The sequence below is a fragment of the Hibiscus syriacus genome, unplaced genomic scaffold (assembly GCF_006381635.1).
Source record: "Hibiscus syriacus cultivar Baekdansim isolate YM2019G1 unplaced genomic scaffold, ASM638163v2 tig00110213_pilon, whole genome shotgun sequence".
Classification (NCBI taxonomy): Eukaryota; Viridiplantae; Streptophyta; class Magnoliopsida; order Malvales; family Malvaceae; genus Hibiscus; species Hibiscus syriacus.
The window spans coordinates 819,827-844,190 of record NW_024062630.1 but is presented as its reverse complement, the minus strand read 5'-3'; the positions used below and the strand labels follow the sequence as shown (position 1 = coordinate 844,190).

The following is a 24,364-nucleotide window of genomic DNA, read 5'->3' as shown; positions in this document are numbered from 1 at the left end:
CCTCGTTTTAATAAATATATTTATTTTCTGAAATTTATAATTTGTTGTGTATGTTTTCGTTTGTTTTGTTTAGGTCATATTTGTTCATTAAATATAACTATGTATATAGTATATATTTTTAGTTATAAAATGTGTATATAATTTTTATGGAAATGTCACATTGCATGATATTTAAAATATTGGTTTAATTAATTTTTATGACATCATTTTAGTATGATTTGCATGTTAGCCTCACGTGCATAAACTCAATGTATTTACATAATTTAATTAAAGGTAATATCTTTTTAATTTAAAATTATTTTAAGTGGGTTGTCTTAACTGATTAGATATCGCTTTTGATGATTTAAATTAAAAGTATATTCCATCAGTGACACCTAAGAAATTAATTTATCGCTTTTAAATTTGGGAACGGAAGAAAAAGAAATATTCGGCTATTTAAATTTATCGAGAAAAGATAGTTAGAACTTATCTAAGATCTGGTCTCGATATTTGTAAATAATCGAATATTCTTTATCTTTCTAAAGGCCTGGTAATTTTAATTCAATCTATTTTGGATGCTTTTGAATTTTGTAAAATTCATGTGGTGTTTTGTCGGGGATCATAAATCAAATTAAACTCGAATTTGTAAATTTCATTGCAAAGACATTAATTAATCGACAGGTACCGATTTAGGGCGCTGTGGGGGTGCTAATCCTTCCCCACGCGTAACCGACTCCCGAACCGAACTCGAATTTTGGTAATGCAGACCTAAATTTGTTGTTTTAATTAAAATTAATTTTTTTTTATTTAAAATGGCAAAACATTTTTGGGTGCCCAATCACACCCTAATCAAAGATTGGTGGCGACTCTTCGAACCCGTATTTTTATCGTGAATGAATTCCCAAATTTTCGAAACAAGAGGTTTTCTAAAATCACATTGTTTTTAATTAAAATTCAATCGTAAAGAGAATAATTAAAAATTGGTGTGATTTCCAAAATCTCACCCGGGACAAAAACCGTTTCGACAATTACATTGGTAAATAACCACAAAAAAAGATAAAACTATTGAAAGATCACCGATAAATTATAAATTAGAATCGAGTGACGTGAAAATACTATCCATGAACGCAAATTGCATATCCCAATTCAATATGGGAGCCCAAAGTAGAGAAGATCATCATGATAATAAATAAGTGTTATATTGATTAATTGTGACAAAGTTAAATCTAACCCTGAAAAAAATATCAAAACAACAGTCAAACAACTGAAAATGTGACATAAAGACATTGAAAAATGTATCATAAAAGAAGAAGAATACGTGTTATAAAGATAAAATTATTAAAAAAAATAAATAAGAAAAAAATATAATATAATAAAGTAAAAGAAAAACAAAGAATAATGACAGTCGACGATAAATATCAAGGCTGATATTGTCGTTGATCACAAATATGAAGAAGAAAAATGACTAATAACAACCACATGCAAAAAATAGAACAAACCCAAATTATAATTGAAATTATAAATTTTTAAAATAAAGTCATAAATATTTAATGTATAAATTCAAAGTACAAATCAAATTAAGATAATTTGACAATCTTTATTTACAACAACAGTTTAATTAACTTATATATATATATATATATATATATATATATATATATATATATATATATATATATTTACCTTTAAAAAATAATAATAATTTTCATAGAGTTAGAATACACTCATATTTAGCGTAAAACTCTTAGCTTTAGACATTTTTAAGACTGTTATATTAGAAATGTTAAAAGCTGAGGATATTTTTTTGTTTATAGATTCTTAGTTTTACACCAAATGTAATTAAATCATGCCCCTATATATATCTGTAATGTATAAATTGCAGTAAATTATGTTAAATTATTTATTATCAATTTTTATAATTTAAATTATCTTTTGAACAATTGGCATTCGTTAAAAAATTAATAAATAAGTTTAAAAATGTTTATATTCTAAATAAATCTCTAAAACATATATAGTTTTTATTATTTAAATATTTATTTATTTTATCAAATAAAATATATTAATTTATTTCTTATCAAAATAAATACCTAAACTGAATAATAATATTTGTGTACTCAAAATAAAGTAAAAGATCGAAGTTCGATTTATGTTAATAAATGCAACATATTATAATCATACATTTGCTTCTGAAGTTACTACTGCAATTAATATTTTAGATGTTATTAAATAATACACTCATTTCGAAATCTAACTCTTTCCCTAAAAAGTAAAATAATCATTGTAAACAGGTCTACATTTTAAAAATAAATAAATAAATTTAAATACGAAATCTTAATAAAGAATTGAAAATTAACAAGAGTAATGATGAAAAAAAGAGAGGAAAAGCAGGATAAAGCAAGAGTATCGAAAGCATCGGCACATCACAGATGGGTGAGTGTTGGAGCTCATCCTTTCATTTCATTGCTCACATTTGTTCCCCTTCTCACGTGCGTCTTCGTATTTTTATTCATAATAAACAAATGGGTAAAATACATATATAATCTCTCGATAAAATATTATTTTATTAAATATATTGACTATTAAAAATTATAAAATAATTTTTTAATTATAAGATGTTATTTTATTAAGTTATCTGACTATTAAAAATTTAAAAATAATCACATAATTATTCATATGTTTCAAATTTAATTTTTCCGTTAAAAATGTATTATCATTTGAACTATAAGTTAACTTGCTCACCACGACATGATAGAATTTGATTTAAAAACTATTTGAATTGTATTTTATTGATAGAGTTTCTATTTATATATCGTTGAGTCAGTTTGAAACATTATTTCGTCGAGTTAATGCTTAAAAGCAACACAAGTGCTAGTAAATATCATTAAAATATAATTTTATCATATCTCAACAAGTTAATGTCCAACTCATACGAATGTTAACTTTTTTAACATAAATTTATGAGTTTAGAACATATGAATAATTGAGTGATCATTTTGTAAACTTTAATAGTGAAAGACTTAATAAAAGAATACCTTATTTATGTACTTTACCCTAACAAAAATACTTTCAAAATAAAAACAATCAGTATATAAAATAACATATGTATTGTTAGCGATGAAAAAGAAAGAAATATTATAATTACACATTAATTAGTAAAAAAAATTGTTGTAAAATCATATATAACCTTATATTTCCCCCTTTTTTTTATTGGGTAATAAAATGTATGTCCCTTATACATACATACCGTCATTACCGACTTGATTTATATATGTGTTGAAGCATATATTTTTTCTGAAATTTTTTTATGATTTTTCCTTAATTTTTTAAATTGTGAATAAAATATTTTATGTTATTTATTGATTATTTAGGTTTGGGTGTTTCTTATAAATTTATTATTATGTGGATTTGAATGTTTTAAATGATCTGTTTCTGATATTTAAAATATATATTTTGACAGTTTGAGACAATCTATTTATCCTATGTTTATTACACATATTTAATTCGGCCTTTTTTCAAACATATAAACAGAGGTTTTCTCAATTCATTTTGAACATAACAAAAAACACTTTCATACTCTCTCTTGTATACACATTTTTATTCTTATTTTTCTTGAACGTTTTTCCGATTATCGGAAATATATTTTTGAATATTTTTTATTTATTTTGAGAATGATAATATCAACTGCAAATCTATTTTAATTATAGATATGCGATTTTAAAAGATTGTGTTAACATTAAAGACTACGTCTAATTTAACAAGTGACACATTTAATAATAATAAGAATACGATGTGATCTGAAAATAATAATAATGTTAGATCTTGATATGAACCCCCAAAAAAACTTAAATGAGAAAATTGATATACTTCGGGGACTAATTCGTACATTAAGCCTTTTAAAAAAATGTTCAATACATCGTTGATAAAGTATAAGTGCTGTTTCATTTAGTGAACAAAAGAAAATATGTAAATTAGAAATAAAATTTAAAAAAAAATATTTTAACATAATTAATGAAGGTAATTATAATTTTCGATTTTTTCACTTAAGCAATTTAAGATTGTCTAAAATCCATAGCGACAGAAAACTACTGTTACACTCGACTCTCTAATTAAAATGAAATGTTCCTGGTGCAAAACCCCACACATTGATAAATTAGAAAAACACAGAAAACAGAACACTCACCTAAACTGTAAAAACCAGAAACAATGAAGCCAAATGAACAACAAAGAAGAAGAAGAAAATATTTATAAACCCTACCTATTTTGTTGTGATAACAGGGAAAAGAAGAAGTATGAACAAAAAATACAATTTGTTTCTAAAATGATGTTTAAATTCAGTATTTGTTTATATGTGTCTTTAACTTATTTATCTAAATGGTGCATTGGGAAGTATCACATAAATACTTAATTATAATAAATTCCGTAATATAAAGATAAATATCAAATTATACCGCTCTTCTCAGAGTGATGTTTAAACTTTCCTTGAACATCAATTCAGGTGCATAACATTACAAATGTTATTATTTTCTAGATATCTCGGTAAAAACAATTGTTAAAAAAATTCATCAAGTAACACTTGTCTCCTATAGGTAATTTTGAAAATTTTATTTAAAAAATTTAAAAATATTACCAAATTTAAGAAAATCATAATTTATCTTAAATTACAAAAAAATCTTAAATTCCTAATCCTAATCGTACTCTTACTATCATTGTCGGCCACAGAAGCCGTCGTCACGTTTTCCTTGCTATCTCCTTAATCATACGTCATCATCCTTGTCGTGAAATGTTATCATGATCACATTGGGTCACAATATGCAGCTTTATTCTTTACCGGTAGTCCCGTGATTCGTCATTTGTAGGCACATGTACCGATGACTATTCGTGGAGTTATTGATCATCAAGTAGAAGTTCAGTGATGATAAAATATAACGGTCGATGTGGGTTTAGGAATTGAAATAAATATTTTTAAAGTTTTAGGATTTAACTTTTAAATATTCGAAAATTAATTTTTTTTTAAAATTATATTTTTAATTTTTTTTATTTTTAATAATTTTTTTTAAAAATTATTAAAATTTTTTAACGATTATTACTATCGAGATATCTAAAATAATAAAGTTTAAAATAAATCCCTAAATTGACAAAAAAAAATCCATTTTAAAAAAGACATAATTTAAGTATTTGTTTTTATATTAAATTTAATTTAAAAGATAATAAAGAAAAACGTAGACTTTAATCTCAATCGAGTCCTTATTTTTATTATAAAGGTAGGTAAAAAAATGATAAAGTAAGCAACTTTTTTTTTTTTAGTTTGATGATTGATTTGCTGGTTAGATTAACCACAGGGCAACAACACCAAAAGGCTTTGAGAAACGACAAAACACCTCCCCAAACTTTCTGTCAGAAATATCTGCAACACAGTTATGTTCAATTATTACAGGAAGTAGCCGGTCGTCCTCCCTACGATCACCCTCTCCATGAACGGATAAACCAAGAGATTTTGTCTGTGGAGTTTGAGAACCCAGATCAGTGACCGACAACTACGAGATCGAGTTTAGTTTGTTCGTGCAAGAAAAATCAAAAGATTTAAAAGTTCGTGAAGTTACTTACTGTGCATCCCATACCGAAAATCTCAGTCTGTCGAACGTATCACCGCCACCTCCTTCACCCCCTCTCTCTCTTTCTCTGCCATGTTTTCAGCTGCTGAAGAAAAAATATCATGATAACCTTTCATTTCATCCTTCTCAATAATCATCACCTATCTCTTTCACTCTCTTTACATCACACAATCCAAAGTTCCCAATTCTAAAATTTCAAGCATATATCCCTTCTCCTCCTGTTTCTTTTTCTAATCTTTTGTTGCGCAGTTCACTTTTTTGACTGGTTTTCATTTTTCTTCTTTAAATTCAGTCTCTCTTTCTCTCTAGAGTTTTTTTTTTGAGTGGCTATGGCGGAGGGTTTTGAACCCTACCATGTCCCACAGCAAAGCAGAAGAGATAAGCTAAGAGTTGTGGCTCAAAACCACCCGGCATGGGTTGAATCAACGGCTGTTGCTCTTTCAGGTTGCTCGGGTTTTCTTCCTTTGTACGACCCTTCTCTTCTTTCTTCTGATTTGTTGACTGCCACTGCTGGTGGTAGCCATGGCTTCCACCACCACCAAACTGGTAAAAACAGTCCCATTTGTGTTGTTAAAGAAGAAGGTATGAATTTCATGGGCTTTGTTGGTGGGATCGTCAACGGTTCTTCTTCTTCTTCCTCGACTTCTTATCACCCTTATTTGAATTCAGCGTCATCTTTACCCTTGAACCCTAGCACGATCCAAGACATGAATAATAATAACAACCCGTTTCTTTATGCCCCTCAAAGCCTTGAAAACCTAAGAGACTTCAACCAGTCGTCCTATAATAACAGTACCGAGGTCGTTGTATATAAACCCGAGGCTAGTGCCACCGGTCAAGGCTTGTCTCTTTCTCTATCTTCTCATAATACCCACCAAAACAATCTTTCTATGGCGCTAAATCTACAAAGGTACGACTCTGCTATCTACAGCGACAAAGTTACTCCCACTGGATATGTCGCTTCTACGTCCAATGAGGTTTCCCGGAGCTCGGTCCCTCTCGGTCCTTTCACTGGCTACGCTTCGATTCTGAAGGGATCAAAGTTTCTGTGGCCGGCACAACAGTTGCTAGAAGAGCTTTGCGATGTGGGTACGGGAAGTTACGTTGAGAAAATCACTCCCGACTCGTCTATGATGGAGTTAAACCCGAGGCTAGTGCCACCGGTCAAGGCTTGTCTCTTTCTCTATCTATCTCCTAATACCCACCAAAACAATCTTTCTATGGCGCTAAATCTACAAAGGTACGACTCTGCTATCTACAGCGACAAAGTTACTCCCACTGGATATGTCGCTTCTACGTCCATGAGGTTTCCCGGAGCTCGGTCCCTCTCGGTCCTTTCACTGGCTACGCTTCGATTCTGAAGGGATCAAAGTTTCTGTGGCCGGCACAACAGTTGCTAGAAGAGCTTTGCGATGTGGGTACGGGAAGTTACGTTGAGAAAATCACTCCCGACTCGTCTATGATGGAGTCTCCATCGCAGAACTTAAGTGCTACTGCAATTATAGATGATTCTGAGAATTCAGGAAAGAAATCAAGGCTATTTTCATTGCTTGACGAGGTATTAGAACATTCAATTTATGTTTTGATGTGTTGTTTCCTTCTTCAAATTGCCCTTAAAATTTGTAGCATATCCAAGTGATATTTGGATCCGTGTCCCTTATCCTCTTCTAATCCTCCTTGGAGATTGTTCTTTGTGAAACCCGGGCATTGCTGTCAATCTCTGGTTATTTATTATTAAAATAAAAAAAATGTTGGATTCTCTTAAATGGCGTTAGGTTTAGTCCGATACGGAACCAATATTCATTTTTTTTTATGGTGGTGTTGCTTGCATGCATTTGTTAAATAAAAAAAAAAACTTTCCTCCATTTGTATACTGTGCGAATTGGATTCTTGTATTTGTGAATGGCCTCGATGATCCCAAAAAATATATATTATTATCTCTTTATGAAAAGGTGAAAGGAGGGGAATATATGCAGAAAGATCGGTGTTAATACAGTGTCTGACAACCATAGAAAGACTTGTTGTAAGTGACAATGTCGCCACTTTGGTGCTTAATATGCTCTAAAGTAATTTAAAGGAGTTCATTTGAAAATTTTTATACTCCCAAAAAGTTTGTTGAAAGCATAATTGGTTATTGCAAGCTGCCTTCTGAAGACAAATAGCTTGCAATGTCTACTTTTTGGTGCATAGAGCTTAGCTGCATTGAATTAATATAGTACTACTAGCTGACAGGTGAATTTGTACCAAACAATACAAATATGTGTGCATAGATGGATTGACTGATTCCTCTATGTTATATTAAGTCCGGTTTTACGTGGTAATTAGAAGTATAATGAATTCCATAAATTAATCAATTTACAGGGTTAATGCTTATTATTGTTTGGAGTGATTGCTTTTGATTTTTTCTTGTTGAATAAGTTTGCATGTTTTATAATCTGTAAGCCGGGAGGAATGATATTCTCTAATGGGACAACTTCTGAACTGCTATGGAATTAATTAGTGACTAGTGTTTAAGCTAATAATCGATGCTTTTGTCTTTATCGGTTAGATTAGAGTTCACCTAGCATCCCAAGTGTTTCCTTTTAAGGATGTGATTCTTCAAAGCTAGTAACTGGTCTATCGGTTGGGATATACATATATATATACAGATGATTAGACAATATAAATGTGGGGCAACAAAATTCTGTGAAATTTCAGATTACATGTCGGTAAAGATAATTGTGTTCCATCACGGAGAAGATATGGCGGTGTGAGCCTTTTAGTAAGGATGCACCACATTTCCTTTCCATAGGTGGGTGCTTTGACTGTAAAAAGATTAATGCCATGAATCTCACATGGGACATATTAGGTTAAAATGTCCTTTGTTTTATTTACCTGTAAAGCATTGAGCACTACCTTCAACCATGTCCTATTGAGGCAGTATCCTTTTTGTCCTTAGATCTCTTTTCACCACTTAAGTTGCTTCGTGTATCATTCTTAGGTGATTAAGGTTTCCATCAGTCTCCTAATACCCTAGGTTAGAACAATGTTTTGTTTGATCATGTTACTTAATTAAACATGCAAAGTTTCACAGTAATTCTAGGGTTAGTTTCTTCATCCTTTTTAATAATTTTGCGACATTATTTTTAGTGGGTTTATGTTGGTCAGTATTTTGAAACTTTCCTACTTGCTAACTGTATTTATCATTATTAGGCATTCAGGAGGTACAAGCAATACTATCAACAGATGCAAGCTGTAGTTGCATCTTTCGAATGTGTTGCTGGACTGAGCAATGCGGCTCCATACGCAGACTTGGCGTTGAAAGCATTGTCCAAACATTTCAGTTTCTTGAAGACTGCAATAACGGACCAGCTTCAGTTCACTAACAATGCTCATGGTCAGATAAGCCCCGGAAAAGATGAGGGTCTGAGGTCTGGAAGCTCCAATAGAAGCAATTATAATCGATCAGTTCATAACTCTGGCTTCCCTGAGCATCAACCAGCTTGGCGGCCTCAACGAGGCCTTCCTGAGCGTGCTGTAACTGTACTTAGAGCATGGCTTTTTGAACACTTTCTACATCCGTAAGTACTTGAATCACATTGATAAAATCTTTAATCTTGTTTCCTTGATAACCTCATGTGCATGCATTAGTTCATTAACATTTATATTTTATGTTTTAGCTATCCAACAGATACGGACAAACTAATGTTGGCAAAACAAACCGGTCTATCACGTAGTCAGGTATGCTGTTAATCGTCATTCCTACACATATTATAGTCTTTTGCGAACAACTAATTCTTTTATTTGAGCCTCAAAAACATAATCTTTTGAACCAGGTCTCAAATTGGTTTATAAATGCAAGAGTAAGGCTGTGGAAGCCAATGGTGGAAGAAATACACGTGCTGGAAACAAAACAAGCACAAAAGGCATCCCAAAAGGACCGGAACTTGAACAAGTCGAGCGATCATTTGTCTTCGGCGAACACTCTTGGATCCGAACATCCAGCTACATCAAGCCAAAGGGCTCAAGATACCCCATTGAAGCAAATGAGAAGTGAACTGACCGACATACCCATGGGAAGCGAACCACTCAACTTGCCATACAACAGCTTGTCGAGCCATCCACAAGTTGGTGTCGGTGTTAGCATGGCAGGTGGAAGTACTTCCGGTGTTTCCTTGACACTGGGTCTTCATCAGAGTAATGGTATCGGCTTACCAGAGCCCTTTACTATAAATGCAGCTCAGCGTTTCGGAATTGGGGTTGAGGTAAACAATGAAGGGTATGTCATCGGTGGGTATGAAGCACAAAACCGACATTTCGGACGGGACGTGATCGGAGGACAGCTTTTGCATGATTTTGTAGGTTGAAAGAAGATGGGGTAGAAGCTTCGAGGGCCATATTATTTAAATCTGATAGTGTATTTCACGTAGATGAAGCCAATATATGTTATGAGAATGCAAGATGGAACAAAAGAGCAGTCAGAATGACTTCCCACGAGCCATTTTCTTATAGAAATGTCTACCAAGAAAGTATTGGCGTAGAATTCTCGTGTAAATTTAGAATTTTACAAGATGAAACTTTTTATATAATTTCGAGGCAATCATCAAATCATGGCATTTACAAGATGAAACTTTTTATATAATTTCGAGGCAATCATCAAATCATGGCCTTAGAATGTGCTTTTTATTGTATTCAAAGTTGGGAGTATGGAGCACGTAATGAAACAGAACATATTTGGGAAATGGGTTTCAAGTGATTACGTATTTGGTTTGGCTATTAGAATTGTAATGGTATGGCCGTGGATGATTTTTACTGGTTACAATGCTTTTCAAACTACTTTCTTTCATCTTTACGTGGAGGGCAGGCCAGGGGAATGGGGGCGCACGCCATAATTTCCCCGCTTTTCATTTGGGTACCCCCGAAAGAGGCGGGGAAAGAGGGATTTACTTTCTACATTTTGCTTTGGTTCAGAGTTTGAGTAGTCGAAGAAGGGAAAGGGCAAGTCTGTGGTCTGCTCCATTGGTTGCTTGGTGGAAACACCGGTGGTAGAATTTTTGTGTGCGTAAAGTACACAAATGGTTGTTCCATTTTCGATTATAGAATGTTATTTTATTGAATTTTTTTATTATTAGAAATTACAAAATTATTTATGGGTTATAGAAAATTATTTTATTGAGTCATTCTATTATTAAAAATTACAAAACGATAACTCAACTATTTATTATATTCTAAACTCGTTATTTTCCGTTAAAAATTAACAACAATCTGAGCTAGACGTTAATCTTTTGACTGATTAATGATCAAATCTGATTTTATAATGTCAAATGACTATTATATCTCAATCAGCAGATCAACATGCAACTCATATTACCGTTAATGTAACTTATCATGGATATTATTCGTTGATGTCTTGTTTTTCTTTTTTCTATTTAAACCATTAATCCGAACACCAAAGGTCTATGAGATGACAATCATCTGTCTAAAACCCTACATTTGTGGACGAATCCTTCCCTCCTTGAATTGCCTCTCTAGGGACAAAGCTCTTATCATGGCTCAATTGACCATACAAAAACAAAAAATATGTATGTAGATAGATATATCAATAAATAGTGACGGATTGAAAAATGTATTTGAAGGTAATAAGATCGTTTTTTATCACGACAACAAAAGAGAAGAAAAACAATTCTTAAATGAATAAAATATATTACAAAAGTAGTAGAAGAAAGAATAACGAGTTAACATGTATGTATATTAAGAATAAGCCATAAGAGTTGACAAGAAAACAAACTCTATTAATATAATTGAAGACTTGATATAAATAGCATGTGATTTATAATATTTATGGAGATATGATACGATGAATGATGATAGTATGTGATTGCAAATGGAGTTAGCTTAGGCATCTAATCATGTTTATATTTGGTAATAATCAAAGGTTGGTAGAGGGAGATAAAGTAATTTCTCCTGACAAAAGTGGATTTCAAAAGTTAGAGGGTGATTCCAACTCCATCACCGGACCCTCTTTTCGCTCATTTCTAAAATTAACATCATTGGCTCTCCTTTATTTGAGCAGAAGAGAGTATTCTACCATCGTTCTTATTAGAAATTTTGAATACCGAATTAGAGTAATTATGCTCTATAAAAAAGTAGCGAAATAGAATACTTGAGATTTTATTTAAAATTTAGTGTATTTACTATTTACTAATTACTAAATTATTTTTAAATCATGTGTAGGTTTGACGATTTATAATAAAATATTTGTCCCTCTTTTAATGACTTTGCATTGATTTTTTTAATTACAAGGAAAATTTGTCCACACAGAATCGTGACTTTTCACATTTTTTGAATTAAGGGACCAAAATGGAAGGAAATGAAAAAAGTGGCTAAAATGAAAGAAAGAAAAAAGGAAGGTCAAAAAGAATGAAAGAAAAAAAAGAGGGATCAAAACATAAAATTTATAACGAATTTTATCGGGAAAAAATGCTCACTAAACATGTCAAATACATGTTTTTTCACAAGCACAAGTAGATTCAATCAACAATGACTTGTATTTTTTTGACATCGTCTTCACTCGATGACTGTATGTTTAAAAGGTTGAATTTAAACACTTAAAAAAATGAGCATCAAAACAAACTGAGAATTAAGAAAATTTACTGTTAAATTTGTTGATTTTGAGCTATCAAAGACATATTGAAATTTTATTAAATTCATATCAATACAATAAATAAATGAAGCTTTGAATACATTATTTGCTGCCTTCTAAAATACTTGAGTTCAAACATCAATAACTTTAGACATGAAATTCTTTAAATCCCACATTATTTAGATATTATTTTTTCAAATGTTTAAATATAATATTTTAAACAAAAGTTTATCGTGAGATTGAAGACAATGCTTATATACGTAAGTATTGTTGCTTGGCTTCTGCTTGTGATTTTGATATGTGTTGCACATATTTCTCATTTTTTAATAAAATTCGTAATAATTTTTATAGTTTGACTCTCTCTTTTTCATTTCTTTCATTTTATCCCTTTTCCCATCTTCCTTCCATTTTGACCCCTTAATTCATAAAAATGAGGGGAAATTATCATCATTTTAGGGCGACCTTTTTTAGAATTAAAAAATTTAATGCAAAATCGTCAAGAAGGGACAAAGACTTTATTATAAATCGTTAAATTTACATGACGATTTTAGAGATACAGTAAAAGGTACTTTAAATCTCTACTTACCCCCAAAGAGTATTATTGCTTTAATTTAACCCTCAAATTTTTTTAAACTTTCAAAACTTACGTGTATTTTAACACATAATTTCGAGCCATCTCCTTAATATTGTTTTTCTTTGTCTGAATAACGATGATATATCAAACGTGATAAAAATCCATAGAAAGAAAACACTTTTTTAATATTCTAGGGTGATTACAAGGTAATATATGTTTAAAATTTACTTAATTAATTGATAATACACATATATTCTGTAAACGCATATGCTCTAACTCAAGAATTATAAGGAGAATAATATTCTCTTTTACCATTGAGATACTTTTTAAGTTCTATAAAAAAGAAACACTAAAATCATACGAGGAAAAAATAAATTAAAATGAAATAGGATACATTAAAAAGTGAAAGAAATCAAAATCCATAAGCACTATCGGACACTATTTTATTGAAGTCTAAAATTTTTAATTTTTTAAGATGATCCTAACATACGTTATTTCCTGATATTAATAGGGAGAGCTCTTTTAGCTCTATATGTAATTAGAAATTAGTCCATGTTTTTTTTTTTCTATAGAATTTGGGATGAGTCTACGGTGTACGTCGTATGTCAAAATACACAACTAATACGATACACCAAAATATACCACTAATTAAATTATCCTTATTAAGTAAATATTAAAAGGGTAAATTATACGTTTAGTACCGGTAAATTTAATTTTTCTAAAATGTTTATTGAATTTCTGATTAGAATTATTTGGATTGCAGCGACAAGACATTGTAGCAAGTTTTGGGGCGAAGTTGTTAGGCATAAGATGGAAAGTTAGCCTGGAATTTCTTCTTAGCTCTTAACTTAGCATATTAGCAGAATGTTGATGGATGAAATCAGACTCGTGTTCCATTCCCTTGTCCGCTAGCCTCACATTGATGTTAACACAAACATGATTGCTTATGACATAAGATTCCCACACCAAATACATCGTGCTCCCTTTGGTTGCATTCCTATCCTTCACCATACTTTAAACCCTCTGCAACTATTAAGCATTAGCCAAACAAGCCCTTTGTGAGATGTGGACCACGAAACCAGATACTTCAACTGACACCCCTAAACGATGTGTTCAAGATTCTTCCATTCCGAAATGTAAGCTTTAAGCAGACTGAAAAGCCTTACTTGTTTTCATAGTGATAGGTTTTGGCAAAAGAATTTTTTCTTTTTCTTCACTATTTTCACTATATACACACAAACATAATGAAGATGACCTTTTTTTTTATAAGAAGCCATGCCAGCAAAGATTTTTTCAAGTCATGAGGAAAAAGCAGTCAAGATACCAACACCGTCATTGTCTATGGAAAGTAGGGATATCATTGGTTTGTGAAGAACAAAATCAATGATCGATGATACGCCATTGAAGCACCTTATTCCATGACAGTTTTTGGAGGAATAAATCTTCACTATAAATTTCGGTATTCTCATGCATGAAGGCCTCAACCTCAGCTTCTTCTTCTGCTTACATAGAGCTGGTAAGGACCGGGTAATCTGCATCCTGAGGTTTGGATCAGCATGTTTGTTTGCTGCTGCATGTAGTCCTTGGGATGCAGATTACCTCTTCCTCACTGCCAATCCAAAGTTCGTATTTTTGTTTTAAAGAAAGATTAGTTGCCCTACAAGGAAGACTACTCCATGGTAATCTACTAAAGCTTAAAAACCGTTTCTCCTTCTGATGTTTATGCGTCGGTTCTTCTATATATGAAGACATCGTTTGCAGTTGAAGTTCTCGAGCAGTGCAGTTTTTTATTCATATACGAGAAATATAACCTGGTAGTCATAGCCTACACAATAGGAATGTGGCTAACAATAAGAACCAGAGTGCATTATTATTGGACTCATTGTATTTCCTTTAAAATCTTAACATGTCTAACATGCTATTAACAACCGATATTCTCGACGATTTTCGTTACTAATAGGGACAAGATTATGGTAATACGTAAAAATGTTAATTTCCTGCAGATGTAGTGTCATGGTTATGTCAGAACCTATCACATTCGAGTCATTTTCCATCCGAAATCCTGAACCGTGACATTTAGTATCAAAATCAACTTTATTGAGGATTATAGGCCTCTTCGAATAAATTTTGAAATACAAATATTGGTAGTTGAATTGAAAGGTTGAAATTCGCACAACTTCCATGTTTGTACTATTCTCTTGGGTCATTTTGTGTGTTTATGTAAGGAATTAAATGTAAACATTGTTATAACTTGGTGAACTAAACTCACTTGATGCACTTACTCTCATTTACTAAACAACAAAAGGTGGCAATAGTTCAAACCAGAACATTAAGCTGCATGTCTTGATTATATCGTGGGTAATGCAGATGCAAAGTTTCCCATATTAGTTGCGCAGTTGCTATTGTAAAATTTTATATATTGTTTTGCTTGTTCATAGATTGAATGATTTGGTTAAGGTTATGATGTGTGGTTGTGATGAAATAAAATATTTTGAACGCTTGATTAAGCTTTATATAATGTTTTACTCGTTGTTGTAATACTTCAAAATTTTAAATATGCGATTGTGATAAAACTATAATATTTTTAAAATCTTGAGTTTTGAATGTGCTGTCGTGGTGAAACCAGAAGAGGTTTTGTTGAAATTTTTTATCATTCCTCTAGATGATTTTGTCCATGCCTCACGTCTATATAAAACTAGATGTCGTTCATTTCTAGTCACTCATCAAAATCATTCATCTCCTTTTCTTCTACCATCTACACTTCTTTGAAGCCTTGACATTTTTATATCTTTGAATCGGTTTTGTGATTATATCAGTCGGGACAAATTTGCTTTTAAGACAATGGACTATCACAACGCAATAATATCCTTGTACTTATTGTTAATCCGTATATTTTACGGTACTTATTTTTACATATTTTAAAAATATATGTAGCAAGGTAGGTAGCATCATGAAGGGACCACATCTATTCAAAGGATTTGATTAGAGAATAAGTTAAAGGTGAATAAGAGTGAAAGCTTTGAATCTTTGTTTAAGCGTTGCCATTTAAAGAAAAGTGGCTTCTAGGCCATGATATTTTGAGCTTTTGATCCATTAAAATAAGTTGATGGTGTCGACCCATCAAAGATACTGATGTGTTGATAATGGTGGAGTTTATGTTTCTTTAATAAAACAAAGGAATAATGCACCACATCAAGCTTTATGCTACTTGTAAAAGAAGGTTCCATGGTTAAGAATAGTTAGTTATACACCTCTTTGTTGATGTAAAGAGAATACGGGTGGGTGATGTTTTCTTTATATTTGGGGCTCATTGATTTAGGTTTTTGAATCTATTGAGAATGGACTTTTTGTTTTCTTTAGCCTATGATTGTTGTGCATGTCAAATGGAGACGTACTGATTTGAGACGACTGCTAAATTATTTTAATTTAACTTACCGTTTTATTATGATTATAGAACGAATTAAGTGATCTTAGTGGTTAAGAGATTTGTTGTTATCTCTTGATGTCTCAGGTTCAAGCATCGCGTATGTAAGGATAGGAATTTTATTCTCTAAATATATGAGTATAATTACATTATAATTCTCTGTATCATGTTCGAGTCTAAACTATAATATAATTACACAGTTATATAAATTTAAAATTTTAAAATAATATTAATTAATAAAATTGAATAAGATAATTACACACGTAATTAAATCAATTTCTATCCTTCTCCTAATAATTGAAAAGTATAATTAAGTATCTTCAATTACATCAAATTCAAAAACACTCACAAATTATGATGATTGTCAAATACATATAATTATATCCAAAACTGCAATAAAAAGAGTAAACTATATAAATAGTCCCCAAACTTTTAGGGCATTGCATCTTGGTCACAAAACTTTTGAAACTTGCAATATAGTCATTGAACTTTTAATTCATTTTCAGTAAGGTCTTCTTTCTTCTTTCTTCTGGTAGAGTGCCTGAAAATTAGCATAAGTTATATCAGTTTGAAAACATAAATGATCTACAAGTAATGATTAGAACAAAGAAACCCTTTCATATGCATATTAAGCTGCAAATACATTTCAATATCAGGCCGAGCCAGTCCCAAAGAGCAGTCGGCCATAGTCCACCTAAAAGTAGTAATTTGTTTGTACTTGCACAGCGTTCAATCTAATAAGAACTGTGCTAAGTATTAATATCAATACAAATTAGTAAGGACCCCCACAGCAGTCCCATAGCTAATGCAATATCATTATATAGGTTTATTATGTACAGAAAACCTGGATCAAATTCTTGTTTTTCCTTATAAATGTGCTTCTTATAATTAGTATATGCATCGACTAATTGCTAGAATATGCTTTCACTTCCACAAATTAATTTGACCTTTTGGATTCGTTGGCAAGCAAGTTTATTTGTTCAGCCACGTGAAAGCTGGTGACTACATTGGAATAGTTGTTTTCCTTGGATGCTTCTTCATGGCTGAGTTTGTAAGGAATAATAGAGTTGTAGCTCATAGTTGCAGCATACTTTTTTTAATCTTAAAACTTAGAAGAAGAAGAAGGGTAATGAACGGCGGGTAACGTCAGGGGCCTTATTGAAAACAAACTAAAAGTTCAGTAACTATATTGCAAGTTTTAAAAGTTGGGTGACTAAAATGCAAGTGCCCTAAAAGTTCGGGGACTATTTATATACTTTACCAAAAAGAATAATTATATCCAAATCTAATCATAGTGAATTTCCAAATACCCATATAATATATGTGTAGGAAGAAGGTTTCTCGAAAAACAAATTGATATTTTAATAAAAGCAAATAATGATATGGAGTAAATATTTAACCATTGAGATTTTAAAAGTAAGGAAAATATATTATGACAAACCAAAGTATAGGGATTAAAAATCCTAAATTGGATATAGTAAAAGGCCTAAAATTATAATTTTGACCAGCAATCCTTTCCAAGTAGGAAAACTGCAGTTGAGAAAATCCTTTATTATTTCACCATTTGATTTCATATTAAAAAACCTGAAAAGAAAACATACCAAGTAGAAAACAACAGCACATCCAAACGTTTTACACTCTTTTTTCTTTTCATATTTTCTTTTGATCGCAGAAATGAGAATATTACAACATCCAAGCAGGATACAGTTGACCCATTAACACCTCAGTTCCCTTTTATCAAAGAATAACTGTACAAATAAATTTTTTTACACAATGCCACAGGACAAGTCAGCAGGATCACAAGCTCAACAAAAAAGGAAAAATAAATGTTTACTCTATGGCTGTTCCTTGCCCTTGAGAAGTGCCATCCTCTGAGATCTCAAGTAACCTTGCCTATTTCTAAGAAAATCGATGTAAGTTCCAAGTCTATACCGGTCCGAGTTTGTGAGGGAAAATGGAGGGTTCAAAATGAGGGATGGTGCTTCGACTAGAAGGAAGACTAATAAACACACTGCCTTAGAATACAAAATTGCAGCACTTTCCATTTCACCCATGAGCTCATCAACCTGCAAAGATAAATGCAGCAAGGTTTTCAGCATACGTTTCCTTCAATTCAGTTGTTATTGTTATCTTTACTTTCACGGTATTCATCAAATAAATAACTCTTCATCTATCATCCTATCTTTTGTTGTTTTCACCTCATTAGAATGGTACAACACAATGGCTACTCAATTTAGATTGATAGATGAATACAATTTAGGCTATTGATACGAATGTTAGAAGAAACTCACTCACCACTTCTTCCCAACGCAAGGGCGGCCTGAAATATAGTCTCCATTGCATCAGGCAACTCCGCACTTCCTGCAATCATGATGATCAAATGCTAATTTAGAAACTTAAAAAACTTTGTACAATAGAGACAAGTGGCATGACTTCGTTTCATTACACATCAGCAATAATTGAAACGACTAATGCATTTAGGTTGCTCTCTCATTCCCTTGAGAAATTTCAAAAACTGGAGCAACAAATATTGTTAAAGGGAGTAATTATCAAAGGCATACCAGGCTCAATAGCCTTGGCGAGTTCCTCGGCATGCTCAACTTCCCGGAGAAATTCCCTCTCTATCTCTGCGGATACATCTTCTGGACATTCTTCCGTATCTGATGTCCCATGCTTCTTGCTGGCACTCCTCAATCTGCTTGTCTCTCGGCTTGGACTTCCTTCCATAGCTGATGCAGTCTGTGTATGGCATATATGCAATGCTTGCTTCCAAATTGCAAGAATCACAAGCTGTATTGAGAATGCTTCGAGATGCCTACCGGCCTCGGTCTATATCAAAGAATCATGATAATGTTACAATATAAAACATCCTCGACAAACCTTGTGATAGCAAAGAAAATACCAAGGGAAACTAGCTAGAAAAATCTGCTACAAAAGCAACAGCAATTACAATTAGGAGTGGCATTGATTTGTATCATTTAAAATATTCTACTACTGCAAGAACCTAACAGACCCAAAAGGGTAATATGCAGAAAATCTAAATATTGAAGCAACTTACACTGGATACTTCAACCACACAACATTTTCCTAATACATCTAGCAAGTTGCAGTGAGATCACTCATCCACTAAATGCCTTGTGTAAGCATACAAGGTCATCAAAATATTTTAAAAGACCATGCAAGTATGTTATTTTACTACTCGGCATAACGCACTTAGAGTAGGTGGTGTATTATGGACTGACCTTCTCATGCACTAAATCTGTAATCGCAGATGCACACTGCTGTAATGACTTTATTCTTGTCCTGCAATGAGATGATGGCCGTTCCAGAGAATCTCCAGTATCCATGAATCCTGGAGAAGTCCCAGGGCCAGAGCTCTGGCTTTCCAAGCTTCCTACATGATAGACGTTAATATTGGTTGCGCCAATGATAGGCACAGGAGCTGTTGATGTGCTATCACTGGTAAAGGGGATCAGGGCTGGACCCTCTGGTTTGTATGGAATGTGGTTTGGCTTGGAAGTGCTAGCCGAATAAAATGACACATCCTTGGGAGGTCCAAGTACAAGAACATAATCTTGATCGATCAATTCCAGTGAGTCCCCAACTGTGGAAGCAATGCAAGAGTGACAATTAAACCAGACATGTTATTCAAAGTATGACATGGCTCATAACATGCGTAAGTAGGAAGACATCAGGAACAATATCATATGTAAAATGCAACATATATTATTGTTGGTACCTCTTGAATGAGTACTTGTAGATATTTGATCCATGGATTTGGGAGGTTCATGTATAGTTTCATCTGAAACCTTGCTGCTTTCATGCCTACAATTGGCGTCGTCCAATTTATGTCTTGTACCACTGTATTTGGATGTAAAATCTACTTTATTTAAAGGATTTGAAGATTGCTCTCTAGTATTTTTTGTATCAGGAGAAAATCCCCGAGGAGATTTCATTGAAGATCTCTTCTTTCCAAAGGAAGGGCTCCCTTCAGGACCACTAGAATCATCATCCAGAAAGAAAGGAAGGCAGTCCTCCTGAAAGCTTTCATCAGTATTCCTTACAGGACTGCTTTCATCAGTATTCCTTACAGGACTGCTTTCAGAAAAAGAATAACCAGTCCTTGAAATTCTCTGACTCCTGAAAATACAGGAATGATTCATTATTTAGGTATCTGAAGGATAATATACTTGAAACAAGATGATGAGAACAATCATTTCCTCATTTACCTCAATGGTTCGTTTGGTTGACCCTGAGAAAGAAATGGGTGATTAAAGAACTCTTCAAATGTTAAACGTTCCACTGCAAATACATGGATAAAGGGAACACCATGAATGAGGACAAGTATATAAACAAGAATAGCTCAGCACAGTTTACAGTGATAGCATTACTGAATGAAACACAACTCTTATGGTACTCTTTGCACCAAATCTTCACAGATCAGCTAAAGCTTTATCTTATGTTCATCCTCATTGCCTGATATAAGCATTACAAAGGCTGTTACTTAAACTAGAATAGTTATAGTATGTTGTGATCTGAAATAACAAATAGGAGGATGAAGTCATTCATGCAAAATTGCAAGCCAAGAGGACAAGAACTATAGTTACAAACTAAGCAAATTCTGGTCGAGGTTAAAGCCTATGAATTAAAGTGTTCCTTCATGTACTCTAATTTTGGACTCCTCACTTTCCTAGAATCAAGTAGCACCAAACAGTGAAATTGTGGTTATGTTCTCTAATATGTTAGCAGCTAATTCAATTGTACATGTTAGATTTGTATTTAATATCCACATTGGTGAAATACCTGGATTACGACGCAGCAGTCTTAGACATAAATCTCTGCAATCAGGAGTCAAATAATTGTTTTCCAAAGGGAAAAGCAACTCAGTTGATTTCATAATATTCTGTAGTAACTGCATAAGACAAGATACGAAAAATATATCAACAAAACTGTAAATGCCCCAAAAGAATCACCAGTTCAACTCAGGTGATCAATTGCAAGTCTAAACTTGGAAGTTTTGAGAAACCCAGGGACTACTTTGTACAAATAGAAAGCTAATTAAACCTGAATTTGATTGCTTCCAGTGAAAGGAGTTTTCCCAGTAACAAGTTGAAATAAAATAGCACCGACACTCCAAAGATCTGCCTGCATATTAGAGTCAAAATTAGCAGGCAGTAATTTCAGGTATGAACAAGAAGAGGGAGGGGAGCCGTGGGAGGGGACTAACTATAACACCTTTGCATCATACTTCTGCAATTGCATAATCTCAGGAGCCATGTAAAGTGGTGAACCACATAATGTTTCGGCAAGCCCCCTAGGTTGCAGTGATCTGACAGAATAAAAGTGTTATGTTGCAATCATTGACCATGGATGAAAAGTTCATTAGAAAAAAGATTTCCACAGAACAGTTGACACTAAATTAAAATCTTTTACATCTTTCCCCTGTCCATAATTAAGGGTTATATAAACAAATGAACTTCGTTTTAGTTGCAAAATGATACCAATGAAATTGCAAAGGTTAAAAAAAAGGGTGTTCAAAAAAAGGGGAAAAATAAACTACAAATGATAAAGGATAATAGACAATTATTGTGAATAACTTCACTGTCTTATATCAATTACACTGGACCATTTGCAGCCATATTTATTTCTGCAATTATTTCCAAACTTATCTCTCTTTTGTTGGGGGGGAAAACATTGTATTTCATTACTTCCAAAGGATATCTCTTACAATCAAGTTCAAGAATAGGGGAAAAAATCTAAATTTTGTACACTTACCATGCCAGCAGTGTCCAAATTATCATGTTTTGAGCCTCATTTTTCATTCTTCACTATGTTACACACAAATTACAAAGTTGTTACACCCTAAGATCACCTCTCTTTTAAATTTGAGAATAGAATCCATTTCCAGAACATTTGAATGACAATCAAAGAAGATGGGTGATATCAAGTTGTAGAATCAACAAACAAAAATTTACTTGCAATGTTGCACGTGTAGCCAAATTGAAACATCTAAGGTTAATGAAAATGGCTAGGAGGATGGAAGTGTACATTTTCCTCACCAAGATTCCTTAATAAAAGATGGAAAATTAGAAGGGTGAAGAAAACACCCTATAAGTACGTGGGTAAATGTGATCATTTACCTTGCAAATCCAAAATCTGCAATCTTTAAAACTGCACTGCTGTCATTTGCTGAGAGAAGAAGGTTCTGTTCCAGAAACAACAACATTACAAAGAGGGGGAAAACGTATAATCTCTTACAGCTAATTCCTATTTGATTACAGTAACAGTAAGGAAATAGTATTTATTTACGACCAGACTTTCCCTTTTCCTTAATAGGCATAAGTAGACATAAAGTTATATCCAAACTCAATTTGAACCACAGAAAATGAATTATACCTGAGGCTTTAGATCTCGATGTATAAGGTTATTGTCATGGAGAACTTGCAAGCCAGCCGCTACAAGATAATTATAGAAGCCTAAGAGACCAGATTCAGTGGTTAAAGAAAATAAACAGCCAGACAAGGTCTGCAGCATACCTAGTTGCTGCATGAAATGCTTTGCAGTTGCCTCAGGAACACTTCCATGGCGTGAAATATACATAGAAAGGTCACCCCCCTTGCAGTACTCCAATACAAGGTGTATCTTCCCAGGAACCTATTGAAACCGAAAAATAAATAAATAAATGAAGATGACCATATAATGGCTCATATAACAAGTAAAGAGAGAGAGAAGGAAATGGCATATCAACACTATCTTTAACAAGTTTAACTTCAAACCAAAAGTATATTACAAGTGACATTTTCCACTCCATGGATTGAAGGGCACAGCATAAAATTACTTCAGAAGAATGCAAAATATTTTGGATAGATATAAAAGCCGATGCTTCACAAACAAATACATGCAAAATAGTTTTTTCATTCAGTTTCCCTTGACCACTGCAATTTTAGCAATTGTTTCTCAATGATCCTTGAACTTCGAATCTCCTCTGTTAGTATTAATTGTTGTGGAGTGAGAGGAAAACACCATGAAATTTCATCTCATTTTGGTTTTCCAAATGGGAAAACATTATATAGATTGACTGAACATTCCACCATTCGTTAATTCATTCATTATCTGCGTCTATCAAATACAAGTATGGCCAAATAACTCCCTTTTCAATGGAAAGTCAGCACGATTTTTCAATCAAAAATAGATTCTTCTCATTTTAAATACCGTATCTTAAAATATCTTTTCCAAAAAAACATGTATCCAAATTCTCCCTTCTTTATCATTTTCCATAAAAGAACTTTCACTCAATAAATGGCACCTCAAATCCCAGTCCCTACCTTACACTTAAACAGCTCAATTTCTAAAAACAAATCCAAATAATTTCGTTTCCGCCACTCCTTCCTCTACTTTCTGGGCATCCAAACAACTCCTCGAAAACAAATAGCAAAACGAAAAAATTATATTAAAAGAATAAGAAACGAACCTCAATAATATCATGCAGTCGAATAATATTAGGATGATTAATTCTCTTCAAAATATAGACCTCCGACATCAAACTATCCTGCAACTTCTTATTGAGTCGACCCGTTGCTATCTCCTTTATCGCCACCTCGGTCCCATGAACTCGATGCCTCGCGTACCAGACAGTCGAGAACGAACCCGACCCGATTTGCCCGCCCACAAAATAGTTTCCTACCACTCTTCCCCTCCCCGTTGCTTGAGCCATTGTAGACGAAGCTGGAATAAAAGAGACAAAGAAAATCCCTACAATCCAACGCCAGAATTTTAAGCTTTAAAAGGAAATTAGTATCGAATGCTGGAATTTGGATATTCGGAAGATCCGACCCGTATTTTAATCAGATTTTCCGATTGGCCGCGCAAAGATAAATAATCTGATGAAGAGAGAGAGACGGAGGAGGGCGAGATAAGATCTTATTGATTAATGAGTACTTTTATTTTTTGAATTATAACTATTATTAGTTGAATTATTGAGATTTTAATTGGCATTAGCTAACGTACCCCAGGATTAAGTTTTCTGATTTTGATTGTTTTCGTGGAAACCACAAACTAAAAGCGGTATTAGACGGACTGCATGATTGTAAAATACGGTTGCTTATACGGTGTGAGCAGTGAGGTGGCAGGTTTTAACTGGGTGGTTTTGTGAG

At 32.9% G+C, this 24,364-nt stretch overlaps 2 protein-coding genes across 2 annotated transcripts; one reads left to right on the top strand and one right to left on the bottom strand.

The window, feature by feature from the left end:
* Nucleotides 1-5,380: 5,380 nt before the first annotated feature.
* Nucleotides 5,381-10,182, top strand: LOC120113820 (BEL1-like homeodomain protein 9). The gene is made up of 5 exons (XM_039134867.1): nt 5,381-6,568; nt 6,898-7,149; nt 8,784-9,151; nt 9,251-9,311; nt 9,407-10,182. The coding sequence occupies exons 1-5, from the start codon at nt 5,921-5,923 to the stop codon at nt 9,935-9,937; spliced, it is 1,860 nt and encodes a 619-aa protein (XP_038990798.1). The 5' UTR covers nt 5,381-5,920; the 3' UTR covers nt 9,938-10,182.
* A 7,684-nt stretch (nt 10,183-17,866) lies between these two features.
* Nucleotides 17,867-24,229, bottom strand: LOC120113816 (serine/threonine-protein kinase ATG1c-like). Its single transcript, XM_039134865.1, has 13 exons — nt 23,683-24,229; nt 22,748-22,865; nt 22,608-22,666; nt 22,352-22,416; nt 21,447-21,540; nt 21,276-21,356; nt 21,015-21,123; nt 20,441-20,513; nt 19,951-20,351; nt 19,454-19,815; nt 18,773-19,040; nt 18,499-18,572; nt 17,867-18,277 (listed from the first exon to the last, which is right to left on the bottom strand). Exons 1-12 carry the CDS (start codon nt 23,923-23,925, stop codon nt 18,499-18,501), a joined length of 1,947 nt encoding a protein of 648 aa, XP_038990796.1. The 5' UTR covers nt 23,926-24,229; the 3' UTR covers nt 17,867-18,277.
* Nucleotides 24,230-24,364: the final 135 nt, after the last annotated feature.